General features: G+C 36.9%; 1 protein-coding gene across 2 annotated transcripts in view; it reads right to left on the reverse strand.

The window, feature by feature from the left end:
* Positions 1–1,624: 1,624 nt before the first annotated feature.
* LOC103092827 (cytochrome c oxidase assembly protein COX16 homolog, mitochondrial) overlaps positions 1,625–19,364 on the reverse strand; it is a 145,376-nt gene continuing 127,636 nt past the window's right edge. For both annotated transcript variants that reach the window (XM_007472916.3, XM_007472918.3), the window contains one exon: positions 1,625–1,985. In XM_007472916.3, coding sequence (XP_007472978.1) covers positions 1,869–1,985 — 117 coding nt within the window. In that variant the 3' untranslated portion in view covers positions 1,625–1,868. The remainder of the gene's footprint in view (positions 1,986–19,364) is intronic.

Consider the following 19,364-nt stretch of genomic DNA (forward strand, 5'->3'; position numbering starts at 1 on the left):
AGATGGTAAAGCCTAGAGTCAGGAAGACCCGAGTTCAAATCTAATCTCAGAAATTTATTAGCTGTGTGATCCCCGGCAAGTCACTTAACCCTAATGATCTCCATTTCCTCATCTGTAAAATGAGCTGGAAAAAGAACTGGCAAACCACTCCGGGATCTCTGCCAAGAAAACCCCAAATGGGGTCAAGAAGAACCAGGCACAACTGATAACAGCTACAAAACAAGCCATCCTTTTATTCAATAAATTCTGATTTAAAGACCTTCATAACAGAGCTCCTTTCTACATATTCACTCCTCTCCTCCAGGTACCCAAAGCCCCAAAGCTGTTCCTCACACAAGACAATGCTGGGCATGTTCCCTGACTGTGCCTCATTGCCTGGAACTCTCTCCTTCCACGTCTCCACCTTCTCCCTTTCTTCCTATATCAGCTAAAGTCTTGTCTTCTGCAAAAAGCTTTTATGATCCTCCTTAATCTAAATAGGATCAATCGATCCCACATAGATCTTGTTCCTAAAGAGTTGTTGGCCTGTTGTCTCCTCCAATAGACTGTAAGCTCCTTTGGAAAAGAGTCTGGTTTGGGTCTTTCTTTGTATGCCCATACTTAGCACAGAGCCTGGCACATAGTCAACACGTAAATGCTTCCTGACTTGACACTGAATATCAAAAAGAGGACTTTATACTTGATCCTAGAGGCAGTAGAGAGTTGTTACATCTTAATACCAAATACCAACATCTAATTTTTTTTGGATTTTCATTTTATCCCATTTAGTAAAAAGTTTGGAAAGATTTTCTAATAAAGGGAAGCTTTTCCAAGTTTACTTCTTAGTTCTAAATATTAATCTAATTAACTCTACAGAGAAATGTTTGACCTGAAATAAATCTGTAGCTCCAGTATTCACAGAGACTGATGGTAAATGACTATCATTAAAAGTCACTTACTGGGGGGCAGCTGGGTAGCTCAGTGGATTGAGAGTCAGGTCTAGAGATGGGAGGTCCTAGGTTCAAATCTGGCCTCAGGCACTTCCTCACCGTGTGACCCTGGGCAAGTCACTTAACCTCCATTGCCTAGCCCTTACTGCTCTTCTGACTTGGAATCAATATATAGTATTGATTCTAAGATGGAACGTGAGAGTTTTAAAAAAATAAAAAAGAGGGGGCAGCTGGGTAGCTCAGTGGATTGAGAGCCAGGCCTAGAGACTGGAGGTCCTAGGTTCAAATCTGGCCTCAGACACTTCCCAGCTGTGTGACCCTGGGCAAATCATTTGACCCCCATTGCCTAGTCCTTACCACTCTTCTGCCTTGGAGCCAATACACAGTATTGACTCCCAGATGGAAGGTAAGGGTTTAAATAAATAAATGAAAATATATAATAAAAAAAATTTAAAAAGACAGTTTACTGACATTGGTGCAACTGATAAATAAGCAGAGTACTCAAAATAAAGCAAAAACCTTTTTTAAAGAGTGTCCAGTGGTGCTTCACAGAATAGGAATAGTACTGTCTTTCTGGTTTCTGTAGTTTGTTAGTACCTAAAATACTTTCATTATGAAGCAGTCTGAAGTGTCAAAATATTGTCCCAGCAACTCGTAAGGGGGAAAATGGAGAAAGAGCCAAAAAGTCCACATCCTTCTCAATGAAATAGACTTATTTTTATTGAAAAGTGCTCCATTCAGTGCAATTATTTGCATTTGCAAATGGGTCAGATGGAAAATACAAAGAGCTCTGCTATTTGATTTTTTTTTAGATAATTACTCATGGGTTGGCTTATTCCAACATGTAATATTTCCCTCCTTAGACATAGGAGCAACCAAAAAGATAGCCAAGTAATAAATGACATTTTGATTTAAGAAGAATGTTCTGATTCAGCACACTCAGGCTTGCTTAGACTTAAGAGTTTCTGGGTTCCGTCCTTGGAGAAGGTCAGGATCTTCCCAGGGTCGAGGTCCGCGGATGTTCTTCCAGTCATCAAAGGCTGAGTCTTTTATTTTCTGTAGGAAAACAAAAATGAGAATATGCATGAGTCCAGGAACTTGACAGATCAAAAGCATGGAGTAGAAATAAAATCATGACAGGGTCTCTCTTTGGTCTCACTTGAATCAAAGGTCTAATCAGTCTTCCATGAATGGATGACTAAACCAATTTCAGGATTCCCTAAAACTAAAACTTAAGTCTTGTCTTTGGTGGCCAAACCAAACAGTGGAAATGTTTTTATTTAATTCAATTTAGAAAGTTAAGCTTTGACAAAATAGAAAGGAGAATAATTAGAGTGAGCTACTTTAATATTAGTATTATTTGGTAAACTACAATAAAACAAAACAACAACAAAAAAAAAACTAAGCTTAAACCAGGTACCTTTGTTTTAATCTGCTATGGGATTCTTTTCTTTTACTATAAATTTAAGTGGAAATTGCTTTGGTCATGGAGAATTCCAATTAGCTAGGGAAACTTGCATCCTTTGAACCTCTCCTTTGAGCAGGAATGATTGTATAGTTAACACACAGAATATAGAGTTTTTCTTCCACAATGACGTTCAAAGATAAATTTCTCATATATTTTAAAAGTCAATGTCACCTTAAGGAGCAAAAGCAATCACCATGTGGCTTTCTATAAACTAACAGTGGGTCAATTAGTAGATCAAGTCAGGGATGCTTGTTTTACATGGAAAGATGAGACAGAATCCCAGCAGATTAACAAAAAATTTACCATTTTTTAAATCTGGGCCTAATCCATATTAGAGTTTGAATCATCGTATCTTTTGCTTTATTCTAAGTGGTTGACCAGCACAGGGTGGAAGTGAGGGGGAAAAAAGAACCATAAGGTTTCTTCCCTTCTTCTTTCTTCCTTCTGAACCAAGCATGATTGATCATCTACCTAGCCACATCTTTCCTCATTTTAAGCCTCCTTAAAGAATGAAGAGAAAGAAAAAAATGGAGGAGAATGAGGATGAGGCTTTTTGACAGTGGGTACAAGTGGGGCCACTGAGAAGTAGAAGAGAAATAATGCTACCAGAAATTTGGATTTTAGTCACAGCTCTGCAACCTCGAGTAAGTTTGAAAACACACAGAAGATAGTACACTGGCCTTGCCTGTGTGATCCTTGGCAAGTCACTTAACTTTGGTCTGCCTCAATTTCCTCTTCTGTAAAATGGGGATAATAATAGTACCTACTACCTAGATTGTTTTGAAGATAAAATGAAATATCTGTAATGAGTTTTTCAAACCTCAAAGGTACTATACAAATATATACCACATGTTATATGTAAAAAGCTATATATAAGTGCTAGCAATTATTAAATTAGTGAGGCCATCGTTTCTGTTTCCTTACCCCTCTACAATATGACTGAGCGTTGGTATTCCGCTTGTACTAGATCACTTCTGATACTGGGGAACTTACTGTCTCATTCCATTCTCAGACACTGAACTGAAATCTACCTCCCTAACGTGTCAAGTTGTGTTCTATGAAGATACCTTTTCAAGATAATAGCATTCCGGATATTTTAAGAAAACCATCGACCATACTGATCAAGTCTTCTCTCTACAGTGAATATCCTCAGTTCTTTCAACGGTTTCTCTTAAGATATTTCTCTAACCCTCTTAACTTCTTTGGGGTTCAGTTTCCCCACCTGGGCTGGGATTATCCTCATTTGTTTTTATATCACTTTCATTTCCAAATATGTTCTTCTCCCTCTTCTCTACCCAACAAATGATGGACAAATAATTTCTAAGGCCTTTCCCAGATTAAAGATTCTACAATTTTTTTTCTCTCGTGTCTGGTCACTTGCCAGATGCTTGTTCTAGAGCTGGTGTTGTAGTTGCCCATCAGCACGTAATAAGGTTCCCAAAGATGACGAAACAGCAAGTAACACTGTTCTCCAGGATTATATAGCTTGTACAGGGTCATCGTGAAGATCAAATGCAACAAGGTGTGCAAAGAGAAAGCCATAAAGCATTATTTCACTAATGATAATAATTCCATCACTGCTTTGTCTTGCCTGACTGGGAACTGGAGCTGTTGTTACACATGGTGGATAACCACAATGCCACTGATTCACACTGACAGTTCAAGGGGAAATTATTTCAAGCATAGTTATTGAATCCTTACATAGAGAGGAATTTAGTGTTCTTGTATCACTGAAGAACAGGGGAAAGTGGTTGCCTGGTGATCTGAGGAAATAGGAACTGCTACAATTCTTTGGTAAGATCAGAATGAGAGAAAAGCTCAGTAAGGGATCCCTCCCCCCCAAAAAATAACCAAACGGTGAGAAATACCTATGAGTATTATTTACAGTTTGACAATTTATTTTCTCTTTCTCCTTCTCAGTGACAATTGCTAAGTAACAACATAATTACCATTGTATACTTAACATCACAAATAAAAAGTCAGAAAAACATTAAAATGTATTTATTTCTTTTGAGTGGGTTATTTAATTGGGCAAAAAGGATGGATTAGTATCCAGATAAGTTGCATAAATTAGGCTTTTTTCCCTAAACATGACATTCTCTAATGAGCATGCTTGAACTGCTACTCTGTTTAGGCTTGCATCTCTCCCACCCCTGTTACTAATACAGAAATTAAATCCTTACTTCCACTAAACAGAACTACAAGCATGTGATACATTTGATAATAACTACCTCAAATGTATTGGATATGGAGGGAAATGGAAGAGACAACAGCAAAAAGGGAAAGCTAAATGGCACAGTGAATAGAGCACCAGGCCTGGAGTTGGGGGGACCTGGGTTCAAATTTGACACATTTCCTAGCTGTGTGACTCAGAGACCAAAGTCGCTTTATCCCCATTTGTCTAGCCTTTACCCTTCTGTCACAGAGTTGGTCCTAAGAAAGGGGAGAGAGGGAGAGGGAGAGAGAGAGAGAGAGAAAGAGAGACAGAGAGAGAGAGAGAGAGAGAGAGAAATTGCAAAATCTCTGAATTATTTTTCCTGATATTGTCAATAAAACTGATCTCCAGAAACTAAGTACATCTGGCTACCCTCGGAGGGAAAGTACAGCATTAATAGTCAGGTTCTACCATTAATTAACTTAATGCCTTGGGCACAACTTCTCTTGCCATTAATTTCCTCAGGTGTAAAAGCAAGGGGTTTGGATAAGAAGAACTCTATGGTCCCTTTCAAATCAATGTTTCTAAAAGTTATGATTCCTTAAGTTATCTTACTGAACAAAAGGGTTGAAATGTTAGTCATTACTATCTTCAGCATTTTGAAAACAGTGAAAGTATTTTGAAAATCCTGAGAAAGAAAGCATATATACTGAGCTTCCAAATAAAACATGAAACCCAATGAGTTATTTCATATTTGTGCAGTTGTCATTTAGGAAAGGAAGACTGGATTAATAGTAATTAATTAATAGTAAATAAAGCTTCCATGCTACTTGCAAACTTGGAAAGCACCATTGAGATGGTTACTCATAATTCTTTCTGAAATGCATTTTTGTTGATCTTTTGTTTTTATCTCATCTAGATTTCCTAAAGAAACCTTCCTTCCACCCCTCCTAGGGTCACTCCTTGTAATAAAGAATTTTTTGAAGGGGCAAATATCAAGAGTCCGATGTTAGATCCAGTGTTTCACACCTCCACAAAGAGTGAAATATCTTCTATCTCTTCTTTGGGAACAAGGGTGGTTATGATGATAGCACTCAATTTCAAATGCTTTGTTGTTCTTTCTATTTATATTATTGAGGTCCTTGTGAATATTGTTTTCCTGGTTCTGCTTACTTTAATTCCCATCAGTTCATATAATTCTTCTTATATTTATCAGTATTTATCACATTCAAAATTTCTTAGCATACAATAATTTTATATTACATTTATGAATCACAATTTATTTATCCATTCCATAACTGTTCAGCAGTTTTTTGTTTCTAGTTATTTGCTGCCACAAGAATTGCTCAACTATTTTAGTGTATATGATAATTTTCTTTTGTCTATTGACTTCCTTGGGCTTCTGAAGAGCATTAAATGACAAGCAGAAGACTGTATTTTATCCTCTGGGAATTTGCCTAGCAGTGAAATGTCTGGGTTCTTCCTCCACATAATCCCAAATTGCTTTCTAGAATGGTCATACCAGTTCACAGTTCTACCCACAATGCATCAATATACCTGTCTTTCTACATCCCCTTCAACACCATTATCTCTTTTGACATCTTTGCCAATTTAAAGAACACAGTAGACAGATATGGATTAGATGATAATATAATCAGATGGATTCAGAACTGGCTGGATGGCTACAAATCAAAGAATAATTATTATTGGTCCAGTAACAACATGGCAAAGGATCTCCAGTAGAATATCCAAGGTAGTATACTTAGCCCTATGATATTTAATATTTTTATCAATGATATGTATAAAATCGTGCCTAGGAGGTATAGCTAACACTATAAATGAACATAAAATGTTAAAGGCCTAGATAGAGAACAGTTAGTTATTTTGAAAAGGACCTGGAGGTTATAGTGGACTGCAGGTCCAATATGAATCAGCAATGTGATATGATGGCCAGAAGGAAAAAAAAACAAAAACCTAATGCAATTTTGGGCTGCATTAGGAAGGAAGAATACTATGTTCAGTTATGGGCACTATAGTTTATGATCATCTGGGAACCATCCAAAGGGAGGACAACCAGAATAGTAAATAGTTTTAGGTTCAAGTTATATAAGGATTGGTTAAAAGATCAGGGCATCTTCTATCTGGAGAAAAGAAAACTCAAGAGAGGATCTGAGATCTATGTTCAAGGATTTAAAGGGATGGCATTTGCAGGAGAGATCAGACTTGTTCTGTTTGTTCTCTGAGTAGAAAGGAGCAGGGAATGGAATTTACAATGTGAGCAATTTAGGTTTGAAGTCAGGAAAAACTTCCTCACAATTAGATCTATCCAAAAGTATAATGTCTTGAGAGATGGTAAATTACTTCTCTTTGAAGGAGAGGCTGGACAATCATTCTTCAGTTAAGTTATGGTAGGCATTTATGCACATAGATTAGCTTAAATGGCTGCCTCTCAGCTCTTAAGATTTTCTGATTTTGACTAAGCTGATCTTTTATTTCCACCAGAAAATACATGAAATAATAAGAAAAGAAAAATAATAAAGAAAATTTAGCCACCATCAACAAGAGCCAAGGCCAGAAAGACACACCTGACTCAAAATGAGAGACAACCATGGAAAAGCTTATTAGCACTTTACAAAATGAAGCTATTACTCCTTGTGTCTTGGTCTTCTCTCTTTAAAGAAGGAAAAGAAGCATCTCTTTATAGTAGTTGGTCAGAAAAATCACCAGAAATCCTAAAAACTACCTTCAAAGTACAGTAATTAAGGTTAAAACACATCACTTTAACAATAACAAATAGATATTTTGGCAATAATGACCACATTTTTAGTACCTCAAGTTGCCTGGAAAATAATAGCTTAAACTTGTTTCTTCCAAGGGGTCCAAAGTGTTTTAGAATATATTATGTCAATGAAGAGATCATTTCTTTCACTCAGATACAGAAACTGAAGTGTTGAAAGGTTAAGTAATCGGTATAACTGACTATAAATATACTAGATTAAATTCTTGTAGATTATCTAAACTTTATATCTAATCCAGCGCCTAGAACAATATTCTTCCCACAGCTGATATTCAATAATATTTCTTGTATTATATGGTAAATGATGCAGTTCAAACTTTTAAATCTATAGATTTACATAAATACCAGGTTCCATTTTTTTTGTTTGTGTTGGTTCTGTGACTTTGATTACTACTATTTGTTTTTTCCCCTTTCTATAGAACCTAGGGAAGTGCTCTACATGGAATATTCACTCAAATGATGCTGTAACAAAGGTTATCAGATAGAATATTATAAAAATTCCTTCTTTATATAATAATAAAAAATATTATGAATTATGCTCTTGCTTTTTTAAAGGACTTTAATGTATAAAAGTTGAGACTTGAGTATAAAAGTATAAAACTTGAGAACTTTTTATTTGAATAGAAGACCAACAATGACCACTTGAGTTATTTGAGCTGTCTCAAAGTTTTTCAGTGGGTCTCTTTCTCCCACACTAAAGAGAGGAAAAAAGGATGTAGTCAATAATAGGCTCCAGTCACACAGGCATTGAAGTGTAATTCAGGGCTGATGGAAGGAACCATACAAAAGTCCCCTTTGTGCTGGTAGGCTTAGAATCATTTCCCAAATTACCTCAAGAAATGAAAAACTCTCTTGCAATACATACAAGCAAATGGGTACTGCAAATATTGTACCTATACTCCTGCCTTTTCCTTCTGCTAATTTGGTTAGGTTAATACTGAAGAGTTCTTGGTTAGAATTTTTTCTGAAAGCAACTACAGAGATGACGAGTTAGAATAAGGATAAGTACAGGCTGCTAAAGTGCTTTCTGCTTTATTCCCCCTCAAACACTATTACCTAATGGGCAGAGATAGGAAAATGGGTACCAATTGTCGTTGTTTGAAAGGAGGGGTTCTTAACCTGGAATCCATTAACTTGTTTGTAAAAATATTTTGAAAACTGTATTTCAGTTTCCCAGTAATACTTTTTATTTTGTTTCATGCATTTAAAAGCAATCATTTTGAGAAAGGATCCCTGTATTTCCCCAGTCTGTTACCAAAGGGTTATATGATACTAATAAAAGGTAAAAAGTGTTTCCTTAATATTATTTAAGGGAGTCTTCTTTCCTACTTATTACTGACCAAAAAAGATCAAGAGATAGTATTGACAATAACCAGGGAACAGCAAAGGTGATGGGAAAGGATAAGTCCCACAAGAAAGAAACTGGGAGAAAAGAGAAAAATTAGTAGCAGGATGAAACCTAAGGACTTCATCATCCCTTTGCTGCTATGGAAAAATCCTTGCTCTGCTTTTGTTACAAATTATCATAATTTGAGTACAACAAACTAACTGATATATCCATGTACCATCATGTAAGGCTCATTACCAGGTTGGCTTTAAAAGGCAACTGTGTTTTTAGCCAGAGCAACTCTAGAATTAATCAACAAGCATTCATTAAGGCACTTTGTGCTAGGCACTTGCTAACTATTAGGGATACAAATACCAAGTGTGAAACAAATTCTATTTTCTAACAAGGGCTCTCATTTCTAAATGCATGACAATTAAATCACTCTATCTTTCTTGATACCTATAGTGTTTTCCTAATGTTGTTGTAAAGTAAATCTTAAAATACCATAACTGATGAAGAATCAAAGTTGTGTTTGATCCAAAAGGAAAATGGAGGCAGTTTGATGGATACAAGTAGGATGTAATATATCTCCAATGATGATCTCCATGTAAGAAATGGAATAAGGAATGATATTAAGGAAATGTATGATCAGAAGAGAGAAGGATCATTCAGATACTCAGAGGAAGAGATAAAAGAGGAATGGCTAGGGTGTTTCACTGGTACTTTTATTATGTTTAAAAAAAAAAAAACCCTAGAAGGTCCCTGGCATGGTGAGCAAATTCTCTGTGGAAGTTGTACAAAAGAATTTCAACAAGAATCATATGGAATCAAATATAGGATGGCTGTGATCTGTATCAATGGAGGATATAGCAATATTAACAAAATAATATACCTACTGAAGTAAATCAGAAAACCTGGGCTCAAATTCTTTTACACTTTTATTATCTATGTAAATTAGGCAAAATGATTTAAATCTTTCTGGGCCTCAGTTTTCTCTACAGTTAAATGAGAGGAGTTTGACTCTTGGATAACTTTCTATTTCTAAATCTATGAGCCTAAGAATGGTCAGAGATGCAAAAGGGATAATAAAGTGAGTTATTTTCCTATCAAAGGCATTTCTTTTTTGCCCTTTCGTGTTCTTCTTGTATATATGAGTTGGCAAGGACTTGAAATATTGATGGGAAGGAAAATGCAAAGTATAAGACAGAAGATTTTCACTTCACGATAGGAGCACCTGTCTGGAAATGCTCTGTCAGAGGGAATATGCTTCATGTGGCTTTGCAGTCAGAGTGAAGAGAGACTTTCTTTGTTCTGAAGCTCGATTTATAAGAGTAACTTTTAAAGTATAACATTCATTCATTCAACAAATATTTATGAAGTAGATTTTATGTGTGGAGTACAAAAAGAGGCCCAGTTTTTCCCTGCCTGAAGAACTTTTGCTGGTTGGTTTAGAGAAGAGCTCTAGGAATGCTAAAATCCAGAGGCATAATTAATAGGCACTTAATAAATTCTTGTGGAATAAATGAATTAATGAAGAATAACACACTACATAGTTTATATGGTTAAAAAATAATGTAGTAGATATGGCCAAAAATTAAGATTCCCAAAGGTTAAGAATTCAAAGTCCTAGGTGCTGGTCAGACATTTTTCAGTTGTGTCCAACTCTTCATGACCCCATTTGGGATTTTCTTGCCAAAGATATTGTAGTGGTTTGCCATTTCCTTCTCCAACTCATTGTACAGATGAGGAAACTGAGGCACACAGGGTTAAGTTACTTGTCCAGGTTCACACAACTAGCAAGTATCTGAGGCAATATTTGAAATCAGGGAAATGAGTATTCCTGACTCCAGGCCCAACATTCTATCCACTAAGGTACCTAGCTGCCACTAGATGTGGTCATTTAAAGGAATGGAGCAATAATATAAGAGCCACTGCAAGAGATCTAGTAGTCTAGACTAGCCTCTCTGCTTTTATTACACTCATATTTGCTTTTGGGTTAAGCAGATTTAGCTCTGTGTCCTTCAGTTTCTTCCTCAAGCCTTGTCTGATCATCATTTGTGTTCCCACAAGAAAGGCACTAAGAATGCAAAAATGTATTTTGTAGTCTAAATGAGTCAGGGACTGACTACTCAGCTTAAGAACTGTGTAAACTTCATATTTCTTATTGTAGTGGAAAAAGCACTGGACACAGAATCAGTCACTTGGCATTTGTTAAGTACCTCCTATGTAGTAGGCACTGTGCTAAGTGCTGGAGATACAAAGAAAGCCAAAAGATAGGTGCTGCTCTCAAGAAGCTTATAGTGTAACATGCAAACAAAAGATGAATAAGATATAGAAATAAGAAATAATTTTTAGTTACATGTAGAAACAAATTTTGACAATTGTTTTCTAACAGTTTGCAATTCAGATTCTCTCTCTCTCTTCTCCCTACCCCCAACTGGTGATACATAGTCTGATATAGGTTATAACAGTGCTTTCATCCAACACATATTTTCCTATTCCCCATACTAAGGCAAAAGATATCTATCACACAGATAATAAAAAATTCATAAAAGAAATAAAATAAAAGATGGTGTGCTTTGATAGCAATCAGATTCCAATAGTCCCTTCTTTAGCTGTGGATAGCATTTTTTTAATTGAGTTTGTTCTCATCAGTTCATATAAGTCTTTCCAGGTTTTCTGGAAAATCGTTTCTTCTATTACAATAGTATTTCATTACATATACCATAACTTGTTCAGCCATTCTCCAACTGAAGGACATTCTCAGCTTCCAATCCTTTATCACTACACAAAGAGCTGCTAAAATCTCTTTGAGATACAGACCTGTAGAGAAGTAGTGGTACTGGTATGCAACAGTTCTATAGTCCTTTGAATGTGGTTCCAGATTGCTCTCCAGAATACTTATATCAATTCACAGTTCCACTAGCAGTGTATTAATGTTCTATTTTTCCCACATTTCCTCCAACATCTATCATTTTCCTTTCTGGCAATGTTAGTCAATCTGATAGGTATTTAGGTGGCACCTCAGAGTTGTTTTGATTTTCAGTTCTCTAATCAATAATAATTTGGAGCATTTATCAATTGGAAAATACTTTGTATCTTATAAATTTGGCTCAGTTCTCTATATATTTGAAAAATGAGACCTTTGTCAGAGATACTTGTTATAAAATTTCCCCCCAATTGTTGTTTTCCTTCTAATCTTGGTTGCATTGGTTTTGTTGGTACAATCCCTTTTTAATCTGATGTAATCAAAATTATTCATTTCGTTTTTCAATGTTTTGAAAGGCCCTAGAATTAAGAAGGATAGGGAAAGGTTTTCTGTAGAAGCTAGGATTTTATGAGACTTGAAGAAAGCCAGGAAATTCAGGAGGCAGAAAAAAGGAAGAAGAGTATTCCAAATGTAAAGGACAGCCAGGCCAGAGAAAAAGCCCAGTTGAGAAATGGAGCATTTTGTTCAGGAAACAGAAAAAAGGTCAATGTCACTGAATCAAAAAGTATGGGGAGGTGGGCGGTTAGGTGTTTAAAGATAAAAGGTGGGAGGGAGGCTAGGTTATAAAGGTCTTTGAACACCAAAGAGAGGATTTTATATTTGATCCTGTAGGTCACAGGGAGCAACTGGAGTTTCCTGAGTAGGAGGGAACAGAAGTCCTGTATCCTAGTCCCTGCCCTAACTAGGTATGTGGCTTTAGGAAAAATAATTTAATTGTTTTAGAGTCTCCAGATCTTAAAATAAGGGGGCTGGTTGAGATGAGCTCCAAGACTCTTTTACCTCATTAAAAAGATTTATCCTATGATTCCACTTTCTGTAGCACACAAATTCCATTTCTTTGAGTACCCTCCCTAAAAAAAGGAGGAGGGGTAAAAAGAGGAGGTCAAACACAAAGCAGGCAAAGCAGGTAAAATCTGCTATAACTGTTAACAGCATTTGTGAGTACAGAGGGCATAAAGTTGGGGAGAAAGAAAAAGGGGAGGAGGTGGCTAGAACTAAAAGCTAAAACGAGATTTTTCAGGGCACTTTATTTATTTATTTCTACTATTCCCCACCTCAATAATCTATAGCATGGATAACTGAGAATTGACAAGATGCTTAAACTATATGTAACAGAATCTCTTGGTTTCCTATATTTTGACTGGGAAAAAAACATGATCTCTAGGCTTAAATACAAGAGCTTCTCTTGATTTCAATATGACTGAAAACTCTAGATTCAAACTAAGAAAGAATTGTAATAAATTGCACTTATTATAAAGAACATGGAAGAGTCCAAGCTTGAAACCAAAACAACCTGAGTTCCAGACTCTCCCTGACTAAAAACAGACTCCCTGTTTTTAAAATTAAAATCACTTCACTTCAGTTTTCCTACTATATGAATTTTGCTACTACACTTAGCTCAAAGGCTTTTCAAAAGCATAGTACTTCAGTACTAGAAGAGGACACAGAGAATAATGTAGTATAACAGACTGGGTTCTAGCCTTGGATTTCAGAAGACTTGGGTTCAAATCTCACCTCAGACACTGTGTGTGGCCTAGGATAAGTGGCCTCTCTTTTCTGTCCCTTAGTTATCTCATCTGTAAAATAAGGATGTTAGATTCAGTGGCCTCAACTGTCCCTCAGATATAAAGCTATGATCTCATGATCTAGTTCAATTCCTTCATCATTATAGAGATGAGGGAAGTGAAACTTAGAGATGAAGGAACTTTAAGGTCATAATGTCCTAGTTTATTCATATAGGGAGTTCCCAGTGAGGAATTCCCTCTTCCAAAACAGACTGGCACCTTCTCTGCAATATATAATCTTAAATGTGTATTTGGAATGTTACAAAAGTTTAGGGTCTTATACAGAGTCATTAATCATGATATGCCAAAGGCAAGACCTGAATTCAGGTCTTTCTGCCTCTAAGGGAATTCTCAATCCACTACATTGTGCTACCTCTCATTAAGATCTACTTTATGTATTTTATATTAAACTACCACCAAGGTTATAAAATTTTAATCAAATCCTTTACCCACTTATCCTGATTTCTATATCTATAAAACAAGCTTCCAGCAGAGTGGCAGAGCTGGTCTTGAGAAGACCAAAGAAAAACAAAAATAAAAAAATAAAATAACTCTGGAATCCAAGAGGAAGAAAGGGAGCAAGAACTTGATTTGAGTCAAGTCCTAATATAGTGCCTTGCACATAGCAAATATTAAATATTTCCCCCAATGAAAATACATGCAAAAATAATTTCTTTGAATTCAATGCCAATATAAAGCTGGAAAAGGCATTTTGTGGAGTTAGAAAAATCTTCCAATTTATGCTCCAGGTTTACTTTTCAGTTTCTCTGTGTTTTCAATTCAAAGGTTTCCAACAATAAAGCTTCCTCGCCTTCTTGGCAGAGTCCAAAAATAAGGTGTCTTATTGCTAGGAAAATATTTACAGAACTTGGGCCCAAGTTTTCCACTCTCTTGAGTGTCATCAACACTATAAACCCAAAATAATCTTGGCTTGAAAGAGATGTCATAATTAACCAGCCCACAAAAGACAAATCTTTCATTTTACCTAGCATCATTGTCTCTGGATATATAGTTTCTGTTTATGTGTGTACACTTATGACAGCTGGTCTTCTGAGTTTGTTTCAGAAGGCATTCATTCACACAGCTCTCCACTGGAAATAGTGTAGAAATGTACCCATCCACACACATGCCCCTCCAAAAGAGGGGTATTAAACCCTTTATTGGTCTTTAAGCTCTGAGAGGTATGGTTCATTCTTAAGACACCAGCCTGCCAAATTAGGGGAGAAATAAGACCAAAGTGCCTCCCAATAGCCATAAGTTCAGTCCTTTTGCAGCTAAAAATGCATGCCTATCTTAGTATGTGCCCTTGGATACTTTCCTTTATTTCTCTATACTTTGCTTTATCAGTTTGTCAAGTAAAAATAAGATGTATAATTCACCTCTATTATGTAGAATTGTCCTATACTACTGACCTATGTTAAAGATGTTAAAACATCTAGAAAGCAAAAAGCCCTGCCTTAATTCATTCTTGATGGCACACACAAGTGCCCAGTATTAGCTTCTTTAAAATGATATGTTGGTCCTTGGTGGTAGCTTTTTTCCAAGTAGTTTTCCTTATCCTTGTTTTCATAAAGTATTTCTGCACATCCAGCTGGACTTACAGCCCAATCTGAAGTCCAAACCATACAATTTTTGCCCATCACAGTAACTAAGCTTGGCAGTGCTCAACTCCACAGTGACTCCAGTTCTTTCTGCAATGAAATGTTTCGTGAACTAAATCAATTTTCACCTTTTAGCCTGTGCTTTGAGAAAACTTAGAGCAAAGTATAATAGAGCATGCTGTATCTTTATAACGGAATGTCATCTTTCTCACTCCATGCTAGGCTGTTAGTAAAACTTGTTCCACTGAGATGAGAGACGAGCAGCTAGAAGCAATGCTCTGCTACTATTATTGTTACCCTTACCAACAAATGGGAATCTTTTAAGCACCAAGAACTAGGAACACCTGGTTCTAGGACAAAAAAAAGGGTTCTCTTCTTTATTTAGCTTTTAATTTTGCCTAGTGTTCTGAAAGTAAGACTGATATATTCTGATAATTTAACCCATCTGCGGTGAGAATGATGCTTGCCAGAAATCTGGCTAGGCCTTTGGCTAAATATGAAAATATCTTTGGCTATCTGTGACATGCTAAACCATTATGATTCATTTAGGGCTAAAAGAAGCACAGAATCTTAGGGTGGTAAGGAATGTGAGAGTTCCATCTACCTCATAGAGTAATGGTGTTAAGATGAGATTAACATATTTGGTTTTTTAAAATGTAAAGCCCTATACAAACTTATAGAAATATTATTATTATTCCCAGGTAACATAGTTTGTTTTTGTTTTTTATTTTTTGGTTCAAGTTATATTCAAGGTCATGTTGAAAACACCTCCAGACCCAAGGAAGTTTAATCTTCCTCCTCTTCCTTTGGTTGACCTGGAAGTACACTAATTCATAACTCTTCTTGCTATCTATCACCAACCACAAAGATGGCTGTTGTTGGGGTTTTTTTTAAAACTCTTACCTTCTGTCCTAAAATCAATACGAAGTATTAGTTCCAAGGCACAAGTGTAGTAAGGGCTAGGCAACTGGAGGCAAGTGACTTGCCCAGATCACACAGTTATGACATATCTGAAAGCAGATTTGAGCCCAGGCCTTCCTGTTTTCAGGCCTGACTCACTATACATCTAGCTCCCCCAGACTGTTCTTCTTTAAGTATTTTTTTGTCAGGAACTTCACATACTTTTTAGAAAATGGCACCTCTGATATCATAATTATCTTACTCTTGCTTTGCTTACTATGCTTATCTTACTCTAAACAGTTATGATGCCACCACCAAGACTATCGGCCTTTCTGTTCATTTTTATTTATTCTTATAAAAATTATTTTAAATTACCTGCACTTAGCTCAAAGGAATAATAAAGTGGAGGAATTCCATTGGGGACTGGAACAACCTCCAGGAATTGATGCAGAGTGAGAGGAGCAGAACCAGGAAAATATTGTACATAGAGACTGATACACTGTGGTACAATCAAAGGTAATGGACTTCTCCATTAGTGGCAATGCAGTGATCCTGAACAATCTGCAGGGATCTAGGAGAAAAAACACTATCCACATTCAGAGGAAACACTGTGGGAGTAAAAACACCGAAGAAAAACAACTGCTTGAATATATGGGTTGAAGGGATACGGTTGGGGATGTAGACTAAATGAACATCCTAGTGCAAACAACAACAAGGAAATAGGTCCTGATCAAGGAAACAAGTAATACCCAATGAAATTGTACATTGGCTGCGGGAAGAGTGGGTGGAGAGGAGGGAGGGAAATAATGTGATTATTGTAACCAAGGGGGGTGTATGGGGTGCTCAGGGAGGGGTAGTATCTCTGGTATGGAGGGCTTGTCTCCAGCCTCTGACCCTCACCTGACACCCAGCTCTCACTTGTGGCTCCCAGTAGCTGTTAGCATGTGCCAGCGGCCACACTCCGGACAACAGCTTCGACAGGCCGGCTAAACCTTGTGAGGGTAGCCATCGGGTCGCAGACCCCTGGTGAACTAAGGCTTTGCTCACCCAGCATGTGAAGACTGCTTCGGCTGAACAGACGGAAGAAACCAATAAGAAGGTTCAACAGCTGAGATGGCGACGCAGCAAAGCACTGTGGAGTGCTTAGGGCGTGATGGAGCACAAAAGACAACACGGCCATCCAATGCAGCTGAGGAAGTCTCCAGGTGTAACGACTTTTTGTGCCACTGGACCCAAGCTTCCAACACTGAGAGAGTGGGACTGTGTGCATCGGCTTTTCCACTTAAATCTTCTTCATACACAAGTGTCTTTGTGCACACTCATCTATCATAGATGAAAATGCACAAAGACAATCGTCATCCTCGGTTACCGAGAGACTACTACTATACTATACTATGTAACCAAGGAATAATGTTCTAAACTGACTAAATAAACTTATTCAAATGGGAAAAAATAAATAAATTACCTGCATTCATAATCTCATCTTCTATGGGATAGGTACAACCCAGGGTAAATTTGAAGATATGCTTCTCTTTTTTTTTCTGTCTTTCATCATCGATTTCTTCACAAGTGCCACAGCAATCAAAGAGTCAGAAAGTGGCCCAACCTGACACATATATAGCACTTCAAGGTTTAGAAATAGTTTTACATATATAAAAATCTCATTTTATCCTTGTAACAACTCCAAGAACTAAGTAATACTAAACTCATTTCACAAAAGAAGAAACTGAAGGTCAGAGAAAGCTATATGGCCAGAAAGTCCAGGAGTAGAAAATGGAACATCTTGATTTTAACTCTAGCATTCTCTCTGTCACATACCTAATCTAGTCCCTGATGCATGAAGATGTATTGGTCTACTTCTTCTCAATTCAGTATTGCTGAATTATTGTGGCATAAGAAAAGTGAAAAAAAGGAAAATATTTCTTTCTATTAACAGTTAATCCTCTGGCCAATATATAAAAGGTTTAAAAAAAAGGTAGATAAAAGGCCCACTTATATTTTGGTACTGAGTTACAGTTGTTACTTAGAGATCTCTAGATCAATGAAATCTTGATGATAGCTGAAGTTCAAATAGTCTAAGCCCTCCAAGAGGTTTTGCCCTGATTAGTTTTCAAAGAAAAGCACCGGAGCATATTCCTCCTGTCTACTCTGGCTCACCTCCTGCCTTCAGCAGTGGGGAGAACAGATACTTTCCTTTTTTACTTTTGAGGGAAAAGCTGAGGAGCTAACACTATAACTTGTTTTGATGATTCTAGAGGAGAGGATAATATGTGCCTCTTGGAATGAAATTAAAAAGGGGGCAGCCAAAAAAAAAATATCATTCTGGGAGGAAGTTTGTTAACATGGCACTGGAAGGAGTAAGGAAAAAAACCTTGTTGCTATCAGTCATTTCAGTGATGAACAATTCTTCGTGTCTTCTTTTGGGGTTTCCTTGACAGAAATACTGGAGAGATTTAATATTTACTTCCTAGCTTATTTTCCAGATGAAGAAACTGAGGCAAATCAGATTAAGTGACTTGTCTAGGGTCATATAGCTAATAAGCTTATGAGGCCAGATTTGAACCCAGGAAGCTGAGTGTTTCTGACTCTAGACCTGGCACTCTATCCACTGTACCACCTAGCTGCCCCCAAAGGGGGAAAAAAAAAGAGTGTGGTATATTGTAAGAAGCATATTCCTGGGGAATTAGGAGGCCTGTGTTCAAGTTTTAGTTCTGGTTCTGCCACTAATTAACTGTATGGCCTTGATCATTTCATCTCTCTAGGCCTAACCTCATCTGTAAAATGTATTAGATCAATGACATCAAACTCAAATAGAAATGAAGCTATAAAACCCTACAGAAGGATGGTTGTAGGCCACTCATTGATGGAAAAAACACATATTAATGTTATTTATATTCTACTACATTTTTATTTATTTTGTTGAATATTTCCCCATTACATTTTAAGCTGTTCAGGGTATGTTAGTATGTCTGACATCTCCCGATTAGATGATCACTAAGGATCTTTCCAATTCTATTGTGAAAATCTCTTTTCCATGTACTTATGGGAGGGAAAATATGGGCCATAAATCAAATAATGGAGAAAAATACCAAGTAAGGGGAGATTCTATTGGAAAACCTAAGGACTACTCATTGGGTTTTTAACAACCAGGTCATTTTCTTTTCTCCTCGATGCTAAATAGAATAGTCTGACAATTCCCTGAGGAAATTAGGATTAGGACAGCATATAGAACAGAGGTTCTTTTTTTTTCTTCTTTTAACCCTTACCTTTTGTCTTAGGATCTATATTAAATATTGGTTCCAAGCAGAAGAGTGGTAAGAGGTAAGCAAGTGGAGTTAAGTAATTTGCCCAGGGTCACATAGGTAGGAATTGTCTGAGGCCAAACTTGAACCCAGATCCTCCCAACACCATGCCTAGCTCTCTGAGCCAACTAGTTTTCCCTAGAACAAAGATTATTAACCTTTTGTGCCACAGATGCCTTGTAATAAATGTATGATCTGTGAGGAACTATGTCTTGTTGTGGTAACTGGATACTCTGGCTTGCTAGAGAACTGCCAGGGGGAACCTTCAGGATGCCTATTTGTTATGGAGATAGAAGTGCTTCTGAGAGAGGGAGAGATATAGAGAGATGCT

Source organism: Monodelphis domestica, chromosome 1, assembly GCF_027887165.1.
Source record: "Monodelphis domestica isolate mMonDom1 chromosome 1, mMonDom1.pri, whole genome shotgun sequence".
Taxonomy (NCBI): Eukaryota; Metazoa; Chordata; class Mammalia; order Didelphimorphia; family Didelphidae; genus Monodelphis; species Monodelphis domestica.